Source organism: Miniopterus natalensis, chromosome 18 (assembly GCF_054644295.1).
Source record: "Miniopterus natalensis isolate mMinNat1 chromosome 18, mMinNat1.hap1, whole genome shotgun sequence".
Lineage (NCBI taxonomy): Eukaryota > Metazoa > Chordata > Mammalia > Chiroptera > Miniopteridae > Miniopterus > Miniopterus natalensis.
Window position 1 is genome coordinate 32,722,955 of NC_142098.1, and position 17,643 is coordinate 32,740,597.

The following is a 17,643-nucleotide window of genomic DNA, read 5'->3' on the forward strand; positions in this document are numbered from 1 at the left end:
TTAAGTGTATTAATAACTGATTTTAGGGTGTCACCCAGAAAGCGTTTGTCCCTGGTTTAATATCGGGAGTGAATCAACAGTGATGTAGCCTGTAGTCCATTCTTTTTAGTACTTTTTATTGATACTAAATTATGATCTATAATTTCCTTTTATTGTAGAGTCCTTCTGATTTTGGTATCAGGGTTAACATCACAAAATAAGTCAGGCAGCCCTTTCTGTTCTCTTTAAGTTTATATGAAATAGGGATTATCTAGGTAAGTGTGTTTTTAGAGGGGAGGAGAGGCTTTGGGCTATACTCCCCTTTTTTAATTGAATTTATTGGGGTGATATTGGTTAATAAAATTACATAGATTTCAAGTGTACAATTCTGTAATACATCATCTGTATATTGTATTGTGTGTTCACCAAGTCAAGTCTCCTTCGTCACCTTTTTTCCCCGTTTACCCTCCTCTGTCTCCCCCCTTTCCCTCTGGTGATCACCATGCTGTCATCTGCGTCTTTGAGGGTGTTTTGTTGTTGTTTTTGCTTAACTCGTCTACTTTTTCCACCCTGCCCCCAATCCATCTTACACTTTTCTTTTTAAAACACATTACAGGTTAGAGGTTTATCCGGGTTTTCTATCTTTTCTTGAGTCTATTTGGATAATACCTATTTTTAAAGTTGTCTTTTTAATTTTATTCACATAAAATTATTGATAGGATTCTCTTAGGACTTAAAAACTTCAGTATGTCCGTAATTATGCTTTTCTTTACCTTTAACATTACAACCTTTGTCTTTTTTTTTTTAATTAGTATTGGTAGGGATTTCTTACTGATATTCTCGGAACCAGCTTTGGTTTTATTGCTCAGATGTTGTTTTTCTATTTCATTCTGTTTCTCCTCCTATCTTTTATTATTTATTTATGATTTTCTTCCTTAATTTCTTTCTTGTATTTTCAGTTTTTCCCTCTAACTTCTTGAGTTGAAGTCAACTTACTTGTCTCTTGATGGCTAGTAAGTCTGTAAACCCTAAGCACTGTTTTCGCTGCATTCCATGGTTATGAAACTCACTTATGTGTCATTTTTAAAGTAGAAGTACAAATTCCAAACTTGTGGATTTGGGTTTTTCCCCCCCAAACTTTTTACTTGGAAAATTTTTAGACCTACTGAAAATTAGAAAGTGTAGCAGTCAGTACCCTTATGTTACTCACCTAGATTTACCAGTTAATATTTTGCCACATTTGCAGTTATTTCTCCCCATCCCCCCACACTCCCCTCTTTATCTCTTTTTGCTGAAGTCATCTTAGCGTAAATTGCAGACATCACAGTACCTCACTGCTAAGTGTGCTAGCACTGAAACTAAGGTATTTTCCTCTACAGAGTACTACTAGTACACTTAAGAAACCTAATATTTAATAATATAGAGTCCATATAAAAAAGTTTCCCAGTAATTACTGTCCTGGGAATGTCCTTTATAGCTCTATGGTTGTGAATATATGATCCAGGATCCACTTGGTTTTTTAATATATATTTGATTGCTAATCAAATATATTTAATATATTATTGATTCCTAATTTGGTTGCACTATGTCCAGAGAACCCGGTCAATATAATGTGGATTATTTGGAATTTGTTGATGATTGATCCTTCTGTCTTTAGTCCATGGTCAGTTTTTATATTAAGCTTATTAATTTAGTTCAGGTCTTTTATGGCCTTACTCATTTTTTCCCTTAATATTTCATTTTATAGTAGAGGTACTGTTTTAGTCAATTTCTCCTTGAAACCATTAGTTACAACACTTCGTATATGTCAAAGCGATATAAAGATACATGATAGTACTTAGAACATATTCAACCTAAACAGTGTATTCAACTAGTATCTTTTGTACCACATAAAATTGGTACTGGTTGGAGTAGCTGAAAATACTGTGTTGACAGTCAAAAGGACATTCATTTACACAGATGCTTGGTATAGTTACCACATGATATGAGAGGAAAGGAAAGCTTTCCACAGATAGAAGTCCAGCTAGTAAAATAGCCCATATTTGTTTTCTGGAAATAAAATATCCCAGGCCTTTGAGGGTTAGAAAATGCTGTTTTCACTTTCATGGCCTATGTATTGACTTGAGGTTCAACTTGGCATTGTCTCTGGGAGTAATCTCCTTAACTCTTACGGCAGGAGCTGATCGGACATGCACAGAGATGGTATCTTTGGCATGGTCTATACACACAGGTTGGGGGTGTGCTGGGGAGAACTAAAAACTTGGGTATTGGGCTGTTACACTGTTGAATCTCCCGAGCACAAGTGGTGGGTGTTTGCGCCTGAGTGCAGTTCAGTCCCTTCCCAGGTCAGCCTCCGGTGGGCAGCAGCTCCAGCACACCCGTATGTATTCTGGGATGTAAGTTTTCATTCCCTGTGGTGCCTGAGCTGGCTGCTGCCTGAGCGTGATGAAATCAGATAGTCTTACTAAGCCAAAAGGAGAGTTACTGTCATTTAAAAGTGGACATTTGAGAAATGTCCTGGCGTTCTTAGAAAATGTTAAATTTTATTTTTAACAAATTTAAAAAATTTTTTTGAATAGGTAATGTGTTTACACAGATCTAAAATATGAAATGGTATGCAGGAGAAGTCTCCTTTATTCCCCTGTGCCCCAACTATCCATTCCCCCCCACGTATATATGATACCACTTTAATCTCATACCATTTTCACAGATACAAACAAATAGGAATGTGTAGTTTACCTCCCCCCGCTTTACACAGACACTCGTCTCTGCTCCTTGGAGAGATTCTCTATTGCCTGAGTCTTCCAATAAAGAGAAAAAATATATTTCATAAAGATGTGCTAATTAATTTTATAAGAAGTGTTGCTTGTACTGATGGGAAAGGAGATTTACTTGGAATTATCAAAAGTAATAGTGTGTAGTTTCTGACAAGGGTTTGTGGTTTTAATGAACCCGGATTCATAAACGCTACTCTGCCTCTTAGAAATAAATTTTTAAAAAAATGTCCCAGTGGGTGGGTCTTTGGATTATCAATAATGGAAACTTTCATTTGTGAGTCAGTTTTGTAACATTTCCCTCCACCCCTCCTTTTTTCTTCTCCCTAAAACATTTCACTTCTTTAGTTCCCATCCAAACTGCCTGTGAAGTGTTCTTTTTTTCACCTGGAATTGGTTTTGGGAGAGTGGAGGGTATAGATTCTTTAAAGTTTTTTGCCATGCCCAAGTGCTGTAGCAGTTCATTTTTCGGTGTTTCTTTCACAAGCTCACCCGCCACTGTTTTACCACGTGGGCTGATGCGGGTTTTCGGGTTCTTCTTTCCCCAGAACTCGGTTCTCTAAAGTGCACGTGGTGCTGCAGTGGGGCGAGTTTGTTTGAAGTGCAGTTGGACAGCTGGGACATTATCTCCCTAATAGTGCAGTTGTGGGGGTTGGAATCAGGGAGCATTAAACAGGTTTTTAAAGGACCAAGTTGGAGTAAATGTCTTCCCTGGAATTCCTTCCTTTTTTTCTTTTGAAGACTGAAGTATTAGACCCTCATCTTTAGACTGTGTCCCCATTTGTTTCAGGTCCGATAGTAAAAGTTCTGGGGTTCTTTAGTGACTCAAGCACGAAGTTTACAGAATAATGACCAGCATTTGGGGTGACAGGATGCAATGACACTAAATTAACTTTCTCTTCTGAAATCTGTTTCAGCAACTTTACCAGATCCTGACAGACTTTGATATCCGGTTTTATATGTATGAACTACTTAAAGTAAGTGGCATTCATAAATGATGAATTTTTTTCAGGCTCACTCATTAAAGGAGAAGTATTTTGAGAGAACAGAGGACTCGCGCAGGATAGTGCCTGATACCCAGAGTATTTAGTGAGGTTTTGTTTGTTTTTGTTTTGATGGTTTTTTGTTTTTCCCTTATCTTGAGGCCCCCATCGTGAGATCTTCACATAGATAGTTTCCAGTGGAACTGGGAATCACGGCCAAGTCAAGGCGTACCAGGGACGTTACAGCAGGGATTAGAACCTGCCTCTTCAAAGTTCTTGTTGTCCCTTGGATTTTCCTTTTGGTGCTTAATTGATACTATTAATTTTTTAAAAAGAAATAATTTCTTATTTCTCACAATTCTGTCAGTTGGCTGCGTGAGTCTTTTGGTCTGGGAACACTTAACTGGGGCCGGTTGGTCAAGATGGTCCAGGGTGGCCTCATTCACGTGTCTGGGGTGGCAGCCGGAGTAGCTGAGGCCTCGTCCTCCAGGAGGTTGGTCTGGGCTGCTTCCCGTGCTGGCTTCAGGGTTCCTGGCAGCAGGAATGTAAGTGGCGTGTAAGCACTTTTCAGGCCTCTGCTGTGTCATGTTTGCTAATTGTTGACCAGAGCAAGTCTCATGGTCAAGCCTAGACTCAAAGGGTGGGGGGTAGACCCCAGCTCTCGATGGGCAGAGCATTGAAGTCGAATCGTGGAAGAGCGTGCACAGTACGATGGCAGGCACAGGGGGCCGTCTTTTTCTTGCCGTCTCTTGTAATTCCCTTCTTATATGAGACCGCCTAACCTCAGGCCTGCCCCTTTCAAGCGTTACTGATTGATGGAGAAATCACCTTTTTTAGTTTGTATAGGTAAACACTTACATAAAGAATTCTAAAAAGGTTTGTAAAATGGAATAGATCAGTGAATGGTTCCTAAGATTTTTAGTGTCATGGAGCAATAAGAATCTAATGAAAACAGTGAACTCACCCCAAAATGCATGTGTAAATATACAGTATTATTTAAAGTTTTAAAGGGGGTTGTGGATCTCAATTTAAGAACCTCTGAAAGAATATAGAAGTGACTAAGGTGTTGGCATTAGTGAAGAAAATTGCCAAGATGGAGTTTCGATGTGATTGTGAATCATCACTTGGACAAAATACCAAGTTAAATTAAGGCTGAGCTTTAGGGAATGGGAATTTGAAGAACTAGCTCTGAGAAGTGAATGTATTTTCTTACAAGCAGTTGCACAAACCACTTGTCATTAGAGCCAAGGTGGTGGGGTTAAGGGTTTACTCTTCTATCTAATGGGTCTTTTTTGTGTGTCGTTAAGATCAGAAAAATGAAGATAGAGCTTGACTTATCCCACTTTTCTTCATGTCCTGTCTAGACTGGAATTGAAGGCCTCTGTGGGGAGAGATTTGCAGTGCTGGGGTAGACACTGGTAGACATCCCAGTGGTGCACGCCTTCACAGGCTGCTCATTCAGGTGGCACTTGGTGTCTGATATCTGTTTTCTAAAGATAGCAGCTAGGCGATAAAGGCATACTTTCTGCTAACGAGGGAGGCATGGAACCCCAGATGAAACTCAAAAAACATCTTCCATGCTTAGTGGTCAGAAACTATGAGATTTTAAAACTGAAAGAATTCCCCAAGGAATTTAAAAGCAAGTCAGTAGCTCTACAGGGAGTCTGACTAGTAAACTTGGCAAAAGGAATTAATTCCCTTACTGAATTTCCTTTCCTCAGATGTTTTGCACATCCCAGGTATGTAGTCCTAATTCATTTGGGCAAATATTAGGCAAAATAGCAGAGTCAACACTTGATAGATTTTCTCTTTGGGGATGAGTGGGCAGGGGATGGAGAAGAGGAAATATTTAACTTCATTGAAAATGTAGAAACTGAGGTTGATGGCTACAGAGTGATTGCTCGGTGACTCACTGAGTTGCCCAGGGTCTAATCTGATTCAGATTCAGGGAAGACTGTCCTCAGGGGCCCTGGTTTCATAAGGCACTGCCACAGAGCCACTGTGGAGTCTTGCTACAGCTTTGTTGTAAAATAAAACAAAGAGAATTAAATTGAAGTAGAACCTACATAAATGAAGTCAATAAATCTTAAGTGTACAGTTTTTTAAATTTTACCTAAGTGAAACCTTTACCCACATCTACTCAGAACTATGCTGTCCAATATAGTAGCTACTGCCCGCATGTAGGTATTTAAATTAAGTAAAACTTAAAAATTCGGTTCCTTAGCTACACTATTCACATTTCAAGTATCCAGTGGCCTCATGTGGCTAGTGGCTACCATATTAGACAGTGCAGATATATTTCTGTCATTGCAGGGAGTTCTGTTGGATAAAGCTGGTGGGGAATGTTATGAATACCCCAAAAGGCTCTCTTGTGCCCTTTCTCTTGAGTAGCCCCTTCTCTGAAGATTATATTCTCACCTCTACTACCATGGTTTAGTTTTTATTTTTATTTTTAAAAATTTATTTATTTATTTTTAGAGAGAGAAAAACATTGATTTTTGTTGTTCCACCTATTTATACATTCATTGGTTGATTCTTGTATGTGCCCTGACCAGGGATTGAACCCACAACTTTGGTGTATCGGGACAGCACTCTGAGTTACCCGGCCAGGGCAACCACCATAGTTTAGTTTTGCCTGTTCGGGACCTTCATATAAAAAGCATCAGGCACTGTATAGTCTTTCATGTCTAGAGAAAGCAAAATTTGCTTATTTCTTGAATGCTAATGCCAGGGATAATTCCCTGGTTTATGTCTTCCCTCCCACGTAAAGATGCCTAGTACAGTGCCCTTGCTAGTCTAGTCCAGTGGTTCTCAATCAAGTCAGCTTTGTCTCCCAGAGGACATTTGGCAGTGGGGAACTATTTTTGGTTGTCACAGTTAGAAGGCTGCTATTGCAGCCTGGTACGTAGTGGCCAGGGATTCTGCTAAACATCGTGTAGTGTGCAGGACAGTTCCCCACAGCGAAGAAATAGCCAATCTAAAATGTCAACACCAATGTTGAGAAACCCTAACCTTGTCCCATGGAAAACTCCATCAAGACCACTCAGTGCCAAGCACATAGTAAGTACCCCAAGATTCTGGGTTGCTATTATTATTACTCAGGGAGTATATTGTGGGACTCATGTAGGCTTCAGTGCTTTTTAAGACTAGCCAAAGGGCCTAACATTGAAATTTATGAAAATAGCTATATTGTGTAAGAAAAGGGAAATTTAGGAGCAAATTTTTTAATTATTTAAAATAAAAACAACCCTTCTCTTCTTGGCGGGGGTCTGGTGTGTGGTCCTGGTCACTGTAATGCACAGAGGCAGAAGGAAAGGGCTCCTGCCCCCTCGGCGTCATGTCTTCAGTGCTGACGGTTTCTAGTCCGTCAGTTCTGTCCTCAAGCGCCGGGACACAAGGAAAATAAATAATAACAAAAACAACCCAAATAAAAAATGAGTGGAAGATTTGAATCAACATTTGTCCAGAAAAGATTAAGGCTAATGAATAAACACAAGAAAAGATGTTCAACTTGATCACTCATCAGGGAAATACAAATCAAAACTGCAGTGAGAGACTGCCCCACACCCACTAGAACAGCTGTAACCACAAAGTGAACAGTGACAAGTGCTGGCGAGGATGTAGGGGAGCTGAGACCCTGGTACATTGCTCACGGGAATGTGAAATGGTGCGGCTGCTTTGGAAACGAGGAAGATTTTTTTAAAAGCTTAATGTAAACCTGCATGTGATCCAACATTTCCAGTTTTAGGAATCTACCCAAGAGAAATGAAAGCATATCTCATCTCAGAGACTTTACATGAACACAAGCAGCTTATTCATGGAGCCAAAAAGTGGAAACAACCCAAATGTCCACCAACTAGTACGTTCATACAGTGGAATTCTACTCAGCAAGAAAAAAGCAACATGGGTGAAACTTAGAAACATGTTGAGTGAATGAAGAAAGAGTCCTATATGTTTTATTATTTCACTTTATGAATGTCTGAAAGGCTCATCATAGCGACAGATAACAGACCAGTGGCTGGGAATGGAGGGCAGACAGGAGTGGGGATTGAGTGCAGGCAGACTTAAGGGAAATTCTTAGGATGATGGAAAAACTCCAAAACTGGATCGTGGTAGTGGTTGCACAACTCTATAAAGTTACTAAAAAACAAATCATTGACTTGTACACTTAAAAATCTTATCTGCAGATCAACTATCTTACAGGAAGCAATTTCCTCCCTTAGAGTAATAAGATGATCATAATCCTTAAAGACCAACTGGCCCACGAGGTTTTTTTTAAGGACAACACTAATATTAGAATGTGTGCTAATCTAGAAAACCCACATGGAACACTTATCTAAAAAACAAACCACGTTGAAAGATATATTTGGATGTCATTCTTCATGTCCACATGGACTTCTGCATGTCATTTGAACCACTATGAGAGGTGACTGCAGTGAGGTTCCCAGATCTGGTTTTAAACACAAAATTTGAACAGATTAATGTATGATTTCTAAATCCAGGTGGCCAGCTGCAAGTAGGAGAGGAATGCTGAAAGAAGCGTATCATTTCCCCCTTCATCAGAGCCTTTATGTTCCCTCCATAGCCCCCCTTCTCCCAGTTGCCAGCATGGTGTGCAGAGAGCAAGGGGTGCCTTCCGAAGCATGTTTTTTCTCGTTTGTTACAGACAGTAAGCTGGCTCTTGGGAGACTTCAAGTCAAGCTGTCACAAACAAATAATATGATTGCATTGGGGAGGGTGGTAGAGGGTTTGCTTACTTGTCTCTGTGCTTTCTTATCTATTAGGCTCTGGATTACTGCCACAGCAAGGGAATCATGCACAGGGATGTGAAACCTCACAATGTCATGATCGATCACCAACAGAAAAAGGTACCATAACAGCTAGGCAGCAACAAGCCTTTCATTGAAAGGCTTAGACCAACACTCTGACCAATACATAGGTGATTTCTGAAGACCCATGCTTCTTTATTTCCCAGGCTCCAATGTTGCTTTCTTTGCATAAGCATAGTACACAAGGGAAGTATACAGCTGAGCTTGACTGTAGTCACTTGTTTATTGCAGTCACGGTTTTCTTGAGGCCTCAAGAAACAAATTACAGCTGATAATTTCTACTGTTCAATGACCCCCAGACCAATCTTCCTGGCCTTTAAAAGTACACTTGGGTCCCTCCTATTTTCGATATCCAATTCTGGTTGTCCCCAATTGGAGAGTAAATGAATCAACTAGTAGTAGATTAATGAGAAGCTAGAGCAGTGCCTCAATCCTGGAGTGCGGCGTATATCCCCACCCTTTCTGTTATGACTACAGCTTATAATGAAAGTTGTCAATGATGGGGGAATGTTACACGTACAAGTGGTATGGAGCCAGTAAAAAGCTCAAGCTCTATTAATCTCCAGAGAATAAGCCAGGGTAATTTAAGTTTAAAAAGGAAAAAGCAAGTAAGACCCTGAGTGCTCTGCCCTAGAAACAATCTCTTACGCAGTTGCTAAAAGTATAATTTCTTAGCCAGCATACTTGCTAACATTTTTTTACGTGGCCAAATAATTATCTAATGTGGCGTGCTACCTTGTTCTAAGGCACAGGTATCTAGAAACACTTCTTTCACATGTTTTATTTGTCGTATTTGTAGCTGCGACTGATAGACTGGGGTCTGGCAGAGTTCTACCATCCTGCTCAGGAGTACAATGTACGCGTGGCCTCCAGGTACTTCAAGGGACCTGAGCTCCTTGTGGACTACCAGGTAAAATTAGTGAAGCACCTCTGGGCTCTTCTTATTTCTCCTTAGGGCTTTGCTTTTTCCTTGTTTTTATTTAGTCAATTTGGATACATTCAAAACCTAGTCTTTATTCCACCTCAGAATGATCATTTCAGATTTTCCACAGCTACCCCTTTTTGGGGGGTGGGAGGGTGGCTCAGGAAAATGTAACACTGTTGACTGGCTGGTTGTCTTGCATTTCCTTAGATGTATGATTATAGCTTGGACATGTGGAGTTTGGGCTGTATGTTAGCGAGCATGATTTTTCGAAAGGAACCCTTCTTCCATGGACAGGACAACTATGACCAGGTGAGCAAACACCATTGGGCTCATACCCATTTGGGGCCAGATGCCAAGAAAGTCGCATTTCTTGATAGGGTGCTATCCTTGAGCCACTGCCTGTCACCCGATGTCCACATATAAGCCTTCCTTCAGGGTGAAGAATTTCACAAAATTTTGCCTGCTGTTACCAGGTCCCCAAAGATAGCGCTCTCTCATACCCAACTTCAAAGTTAGATTGTGATGTCCCCATAATCATCAGCTTCTAGAAGAACCTTGTTATAAGATGCGTTATCGCTTTAAAGGCAGTTTGGAAATCTTCATTCAGGTGAGCTTCAAGTCCTTGGGTCTGCTGCCCGTCTGCCCCAGGCTTGAATCTCTATCTGGTCCCTGGAGATACAGTGAGGTGGAAGTCCTCTGATTGCTTGTCACAGCGTCCTCACGGGCTTGCAGCAAGTTCTGTGCTCAGAGATTTGGTCAGTTTGTTTTGTGTTTCAGCTGGTTCGCATTGCCAAGGTCCTGGGTACAGATGAGCTGTATGGGTATCTGAAGAAGTATCACATAGACCTAGACCCACACTTCAATGATATCCTGGGACAGTAAGTAAGAGGGATCCTGAAAGAAGGAGAGGAGGTATTAACTTACCCATTGCAGAAATGGAAAGGTTAACCGAGATCACGTTCTTTTTAAAGTATTTTTTTATTGATTCCAAAGAGAGAGACGTTAATGTGAGAGAGAGACATTGATGGCCTTCCGTACGCACTCCGACTGGGACCAGACCTGTAACCTGGGCATGTTCCCTGACTGGGAATCGAACCAGCAACTTTTTGGTGCATGGACGATGCTCAGCCAACTGAGCCGCACCCACCACGGCTGAAATCACTTTCTAAAGCCCTTCCCCCTTCTAATAGTTTCAAAATTGAAGTAGCCTCTTTTCCCCATGTGTATTTTTAACTTCTTTTGAGATATTTGGGCATTGTTGACATGTGTCTTCTAATAATTTACTTTTCTAAGAGCTTGTTTATTAGTAGAAAATGTAATACAAAATTATAATGTTACAGAAAAGCTTTCTGGTATAGCATATGCTTATTTTAATGGAAAAACCTTAGAAAGCTGTGGTTTTTTGAATAAGAAACAATTTCTTCTGTGTGATGGATTTTCTATAAGGTAGCAAATTTTAAAGCATATTTTAAACATTTACTGTTGAAAAGTAAATGTGTTGAAAATTTTCAAATAGTATTTTATGAAACCTCCATGTTTCTAAGGCCAGTTGCTCTCTAAATATAATGGCTGAATAATAACAATTAGTCGCCACCGTGCCTCACCCAGAATTGAATAAAAACCGCCTAAAACTTTTACATCCAAATCAGATGTAAAAGTTTTAGTTCTGTTTATCAGTCACTGAATACTGTTTTGTTTTGAGGATCATATTAATGTTACCGAGTGTGCTGGATGCGGCTAGGGCAGGTAGCAGCAAGAATGAGATTTAACAAGCTTGTAATTGGTGCAGTATTCTAAGATTTTGTTGATTTTCACCCTGCTACATAAGGATTCTTGTTGAATTTAGTCTCAGAATACTTATGCTCCCCTTTTCTTCTCAGACATTCACGGAAACGCTGGGAAAACTTTATCCATAGTGAGAACAGACACCTTGTCAGCCCTGAGGCCCTAGATCTTCTGGACAAACTTCTGCGATACGACCATCAACAGAGACTGACTGCCAAAGAGGCCATGGAACATCCATACTTCTGTGAGTCTCTAGGGGCTCTTTTCAGAGGCCTCATTTATTAAAGGAAAAATTATTTTACTCTTCATCTTTGAGGCCAGTCAAGAGAAGTCTAGGTATTTGGAATTTGAATTCCATTGGAATTTGGCCTTGTTATTTCTAGACTATTGAGACAACTGGGCAGATCTGCCTCTTGATCCCCAAAGGTGTTTGCTTGTTCACTGCCGTGGCTCCCTTTACATGCATCTGTAAACCGTTCCCAGTGGCCCTGAGTTGATAGATCACAAGTATCTAAAATTTTTCAAATATATACATTTATGTGGAAACCTAATCAAGGATTAACCCCTGCCCCTCACCCCCCCACAGAAAACAAGTAGTTGAAAATAATGTGACCAGTGGTATAATTTTAAAGAAGGAAATAAGTTAAATAAATAAAAGGAATTTGAGGAAAGGAAAACAGGTATGGAAAGACCTCACTAAAATTCTGTCTGAATGAATTCTAAGCTCTTCAGAGGATGTGTATAAATTCCATTTGTGTGGCTGCTTATTCTGCATGTATGCAGTTCTCGCCACTGATGAAGCACGTCTCTCCCTTTTTTTTTTAAGGTTTTTTATTTATTGATTTTTTTAGAGACAGAGGAAGGGAGAGGGGGAGAGAGAAACATGGATGTGAGAGCAAAACATCACTCATCGGCTGCCTCCTACAGGCCCCCTACTGGGGATCGAGCCTGCAGCCTGGGCGTGTGCCCTGCCCGGGAACTGAACCAGCAACCTTCCAGTGCACAGGGTGGCGACGCCCAACCACCTGAGCCACACCAGCCAGGATACATCTCACATTTTTATTAGCAGCAGCATGGGGGGGTCAGAGGAGACACAATAAGGGTGATTATGTGGCCTGTCTCAATTTACTGTCTGAATCAAGATGAAAACTTCCAACCTGCCTGTTACTTGACCAGTGTGCTCTCTTTCCTCCTCCTTTCTCTCCTCTGGAGATTAACTGAGACTTGCCTGAAGATAGCAGTGCTCTGTGGTCTTGAACCTGTCGGCCCGTAAGCATTAGTCTACAGCAAATTTTAAAAGTCTCACCCTTCAGTGTTCAGATGGCAGACAAGTGCAACTCGTGTCCTCCTTCCAATTTCTGGCACAGAAAGCCATTTGTGCCCTTTGAGTTAGATTGAATTAAGAGCACTCATATTTACAATGTGTGATTCTTGGTCTGTCTACTTGTCTTCTTACACTTCATACTCCTGTTTTAAAAGTTTTCTTTAATTACTGTTGCTTAAAATGGCTAGGTCTTCTAATGGCTTTTTATTCACCCTTTCCTCTGAAGGGCTGCTTATTGCACATGCTTTGAAGAAATTGGGGGTTGGGCATGGTGTTAGCATTCAAGGAAAGTAACATGTAAGAAAATTCGTAGAAGTTTTGGGCAGTGGGAAATGAGTGTCTCTGTCTGCTCTTTCCCTGAGTCTCAGTAGTTGCACTCGTACTCTGAGGAAGTATAGGAGCACTTCCCTGATCTGTAATATCTGTTGCCTTCCTGGGCCTGCCTTCCCCGGGAGAGAGAGAGACAGAGAGAGAGAGAGAGACTGTCTGTCTCTCTCTCTGTCTCTCTGTCTCTCTCTCTGTGGAAGGGCTGGGTTCGGCGTACTGTTCCTCCCACTGCCCAGCCCACCTGCTGACTGCACCCTGTTCTCTTGCAGACCCCGTGGTGAAGGAGCAGTCCCAGCCCTGTGCGGATAATGCTGTACTTTCCAGTGGTCTCACGGCAGCCCGATGAAGACTGGAAAGCGACGGGTAATGCGGCATTGATGCTTGCCAATAAAACCAACCAACCAAACACAAATCTTGAAGGAAAACTACAGTGTGATAAAAAGAAATTCTAGTCATTCCTTCTAAGCGCAAAGAAGAGTAAAGATCTAAAAGTCTGTCAAAAAGAAACTCCCCAGTACTAGTCTACAGGGAGCTGCCGCTCTGGCAGCGAGCGAGACGCTGCACATAGTTCAGGATCTGAGGGACCTCTCCCTGTGGAATGCATGGGAGACGAGAGACTCGGAGTTGTTGTACAGTTACCTTTATTTAACAGGAGACCACTGTTGAATTAACCCGATCGGTCAACAAGCTCTGAATATCTGACTTCCTATCTATTCCACTGTGGTCTGTGTTTCCTTGGGTGAGATTCAGGCTCAAGTTTTAGCAACACGTCAGCAGTCTGTACTGACACACCAGCCTCACTTACAAAAGGAGATATTAAAACAGTGACAGTATTTTTTTTAAACTCTTTTACAAATTCATGTTTTATGTATTTTTTTATGACATGAGCTCTCTAGGAAATGTACCTCATCCCTGCAGTTTCCTCTAAGTGAATTAATTTGGGAGCAAACTGCAGTCAGTCATGAGTCCCCTTGGATGTCAGCAGACGTCACTTTAAACCTTGTGATGCCCAGAACAGGTCCATCTGTCTCATCAGAAGTTAGATGCTAGGTGCATAACTTGGAGCTCACTGTAACCTTTGTTGATTTCCTAATCATAAAATCTTGTTGCTATTTTTTTTGTGTAGCGCTTTTTTTTTTTTTTTTTTTTTTTGCAGCCTTGTAAGGCAACTGCACCATTTCCCAGCACATCCCTGTGTATGTACCTATTTTAATGCATCTCTCTGAAACAAAGACTTTTTGTTCACAACCACAACTAAAGCTGGAAGGTCAGTCTTCAGGCAGGTTGGGGAGGGAGAGGGAGAAAAAGATTCTATGAGAATTGATTCAGGAATGACCTCTTGGGTGAGGAAAATACACTTCCCCTCCCCCACCCCTTTCTGCCTTTTTTTTATCCCCATGAGAAATGATTTCCCGCTGTAATCAGGGTATTCCTCTGTGTTTCAAAGCTCTGATGCGCAGTACATGAACGTGATGGCAAAGATAGTCCATCTCGTGTGCAGGGCCTGGAGTTGTGTGGGCAGGGCCGCCCCACAACACAAGCCACTATAGAGAGCAACATACAAGGGGCTTGGGGGAGTAAGCGAAGCTCCCGGAGCAAGTATCAAAGCTTGGGATCCATTGTGCTAGCCTTCACGTTAGCAAAGGAAGCTAGATTTTGTTTTAAAAAGTAAAAAAAATAGGGCTGATTTCATTTGGGGGACTGGTCACCAACATAATTTGCAGCAGTCCCCTTACCCCAGCTACACCACAGCTGTGGGAACTTCCACACCTCGGCTAGAGGGTCTGCCACCACGTCATATTTAGGATTTCTTAATTAACTATTTAATAATGCCATACGTTTTTATAAAGTTAGACTGTTTGTTTAAAAGCATCTGTTTACATTCCATATTCCAATAAAACATTGGTATTGGTAGCAGGTCCTATCTCTAAATGTAGATTCTAGTTTTGTCATCTGGTTGGTGGGAACTTAAGATACAAATAAAACTCTTAATTATAGGGTTGATCTTATGGATTAAAAAAATAAAAAGATCCCAAAGCCAGGAAATGAATTCAGTTAAGGTTTTTATACCTATACTACCTGCCTGCATTGCACATTCTGTATATAAACGTATACATTTGTTTTACCTAAAAATTAAAGACAAGACACGAGCTCTTGGCTGAACCTATGTTGCTGTGTCAGGCAGTAAAACACAGTGTTTGGGATTGTCAGAAGCCTTCTAATATGCCCGTGGAGGCAACACTGAACTGTTGGTTGTTATCAGGGAGATGTGCCACTGTGTGTCTTTCCTGCTTCCACCTACTTTGTACCCATACCCTCCTCCCACACCTTTAGGTTGCCTGTCTGGAGCAGGCAGGGGAGACTACAGGAGGGTCTTGGTGAAATAATACCCTCTTCCTTTCCCGTAGGTCCCCAGAGGCAGTAAAAGCACCTGGAGAAGAGTTGGTGGTTAACTTGGGCCTCTCCTCTCTCCTTTGCTCGTGGTGTAGTAGGTGCGGACAGCCCTCCTGCCTGTCCTGGCTCTGCAGCCGCAGCTTTGACACAGGAGCAGTGCCTCCTTCCATGCATACAGTTTACTTTCCTACCACCTATACTTTACCTCTCCTCATGCCTTAGACATACAGCAGAACTGAGTTTAAAACCTCACTCATTTCCGAGTCTGGTCTTTACACCAGCTTGCTGGCTGACTGCGACTGTAGGTTGTTTTTTCCCCCAAACAAGTGAGTCCAGTCCAAACCTTTTCTCTCTTACCTATCTCCACACCGTTGTGTGTCCAGATGGACCTAGCTCCCCTGAGATTATACAGCATCTGCCGGGGTTAGGAGATGGTCATAGTTCCGCAAGAGAGGGATGAGCGCTCACGTGCGCGTGTGTGTGCGCGTGTGAGAGGGAGAGAGAGTGTCTCTAATATTTAGACTAAGCTAAGGTAGATTTACCCACCCAATATCCTTTTCAGTTAGCATATTTCTTAAATTCATCTCAGTAATTTTCATTAGGTATTTTGTTTGCTTCATTACCTTATAACAGATTAAAAGTGCCTATGATAGGGACTTATTATTTCCTAAAGAAAAGCAAAAACTGTGGGGAACAGGGTAGTATTACACTATCATCTCAGGTACTGCCTATGTTTGAGAACATAGACCTGGTGTGGTGAGAACAAAGGTTCCTATGCCAAATACAGATGGTGTATCCTAGTCTGTCGACCACAGTAAGGTAACTACTGCAGGGATCTGCCTCAGCTGAGAAATCCATGGTGAGAGCAGGACTGCCGATATTTTCATCTGTAGTTTACTTGCAGTTCGCTCTCCCCAGGGCCATAGCAGCTGGCCTGCGCCTGTCCTGTCCCTGTGGTAGATGTCTGGGTGGGAGAAGCCATCAACTGTATAACGCAGACCAAGCGTTCCTGGGCCTTCTTACCAGTTACACGTGTGCCGATGCCAGTTCTGCGGGGCACTCAAGCATCACTCACTCAGCTGGGTCTCCTAACAGACATTCTCCGGCACATCGGTACTCATGAGGCTCAAAGCAAATGTATTCCCTTGCACAGAAAAGGAAGGTGCTCTCAGACAGATTCATTAGAGAAGATAGCAGCGTTTGTAATCCTTGGGGGCTGGGAGAGAGGCTGGGGCAGCAGACTGTTACGAGGAGAAAGGGGACCAATAAGACAGTCAAAAGGTAGATCTTGAGAATGGAATGTGACTTCCTGAGGAGAGAGAACCTAGGGGGCACAAAGGTCATGTTCTGGAGTGTGCCCTGAGATGGACACTGCCCCCGGGATTGGGTCCAGTGGGACCAAAAGGTGCTCTCAAGGCAGATACCGAGTCCCAGAGAGCGCTGGTAGCCATGGGGCTCAGTCTGGGCCTACTCAGGGAAATGACTTAGGTTCTCCTGGGTGCTGCATTGCTGAGGATGGAAGCAGAATTATTCTGGGACACAAGCAACAATTGGAGGAATTTTTATATATGCATTGAAATGGATCTAAGAGCCCAGTTAATAGTTTCCTTTAATGTCAGTTCAGATAAAATAGTTTAGAAACCTGTGGCACTGCATGAGCACCCACAGGAAGAAGCAAACTTCCCCTCCTACCAGTGGAGGGGAGCGGGTAACAGCCGATCAGAGTCAGGGCCATTGAGATGTAAACCCTTTCGAAAGCAAAAGCAGGGTCCACATGAGCACACAGGAAACCAGAATTTGTCAGTGAGCTTAAATCTAAGAGTGAATGTCCTGCCTTTAAAACTAACCCCAGGGTGGGAAAGGGGCAGTGGGAAAACATCAGCTAAGAAAACGCGCTTTTGAGCTACATGGATGTGTTGAAAGCAACACCACGCAGGAACTGTAGAGGCTGGGGAGGTGATGGGATGGGGCATACTTTTGTGTAGAGACTCAACAATGTGCTACAAATGTGATACTTAATCCTGAACTACATGTATTGAGGATTGTTTAAAAAAAAACAAAAACAACTTTCATTGACTCAATAAATTAACAGTTTTTCACTTGCTGGCTTTTCTTGCTGTAAATGGTGACTAAGAGGTTGGGACAGAAATCTCGGCACCCAGTGTAAAGCTTGGGTAAATCTTCAAGAACCGCAGAGCCGACTTGCCTTCTGTTTGCAGAAAAGCAACACTGCCCGACTGGTGATCCTTTACAAATGACCACGTCAGACACAAGTGACCACCTCTGTGTATCACTGGATGACTGGTGTACGATTTCTGTGCTG

At 41.9% G+C, this 17,643-nt stretch overlaps 1 protein-coding gene and 1 non-coding gene across 3 annotated transcripts in view; both read left to right on the plus strand.

Annotated features, from left to right (window-relative positions):
• CSNK2A2 (casein kinase 2 alpha 2) overlaps positions 1-17,643 on the plus strand; it is a 34,938-nt gene that overhangs the window by 15,506 nt on the left and 1,789 nt on the right. The window contains exons 5-11 of one of the 2 annotated variants that reach the window (XM_087826623.1): positions 3,671-3,730; positions 8,521-8,604; positions 9,365-9,475; positions 9,698-9,799; positions 10,268-10,368; positions 11,371-11,519; positions 13,196-13,289. In XM_087826623.1, coding sequence (XP_087682749.1) covers positions 3,671-3,730; positions 8,521-8,604; positions 9,365-9,475; positions 9,698-9,799; positions 10,268-10,368; positions 11,371-11,519; positions 13,196-13,272 — 684 coding nt within the window. In that variant the 3' untranslated portion in view covers positions 13,273-13,289. Of the gene's footprint in view, positions 1-3,670; positions 3,731-8,520; positions 8,605-9,364; positions 9,476-9,697; positions 9,800-10,267; positions 10,369-11,370; positions 11,520-13,195; positions 17,420-17,643 lie in introns of those variants that run through there. The other variant, XM_087826622.1, reaches the window with a different exon arrangement.
• Positions 6,985-7,133, plus strand: LOC148091051 (small nucleolar RNA SNORA57). The gene has a single exon (XR_015716075.1). It is a non-coding gene; the product is annotated as a small nucleolar RNA SNORA57 (small nucleolar RNA).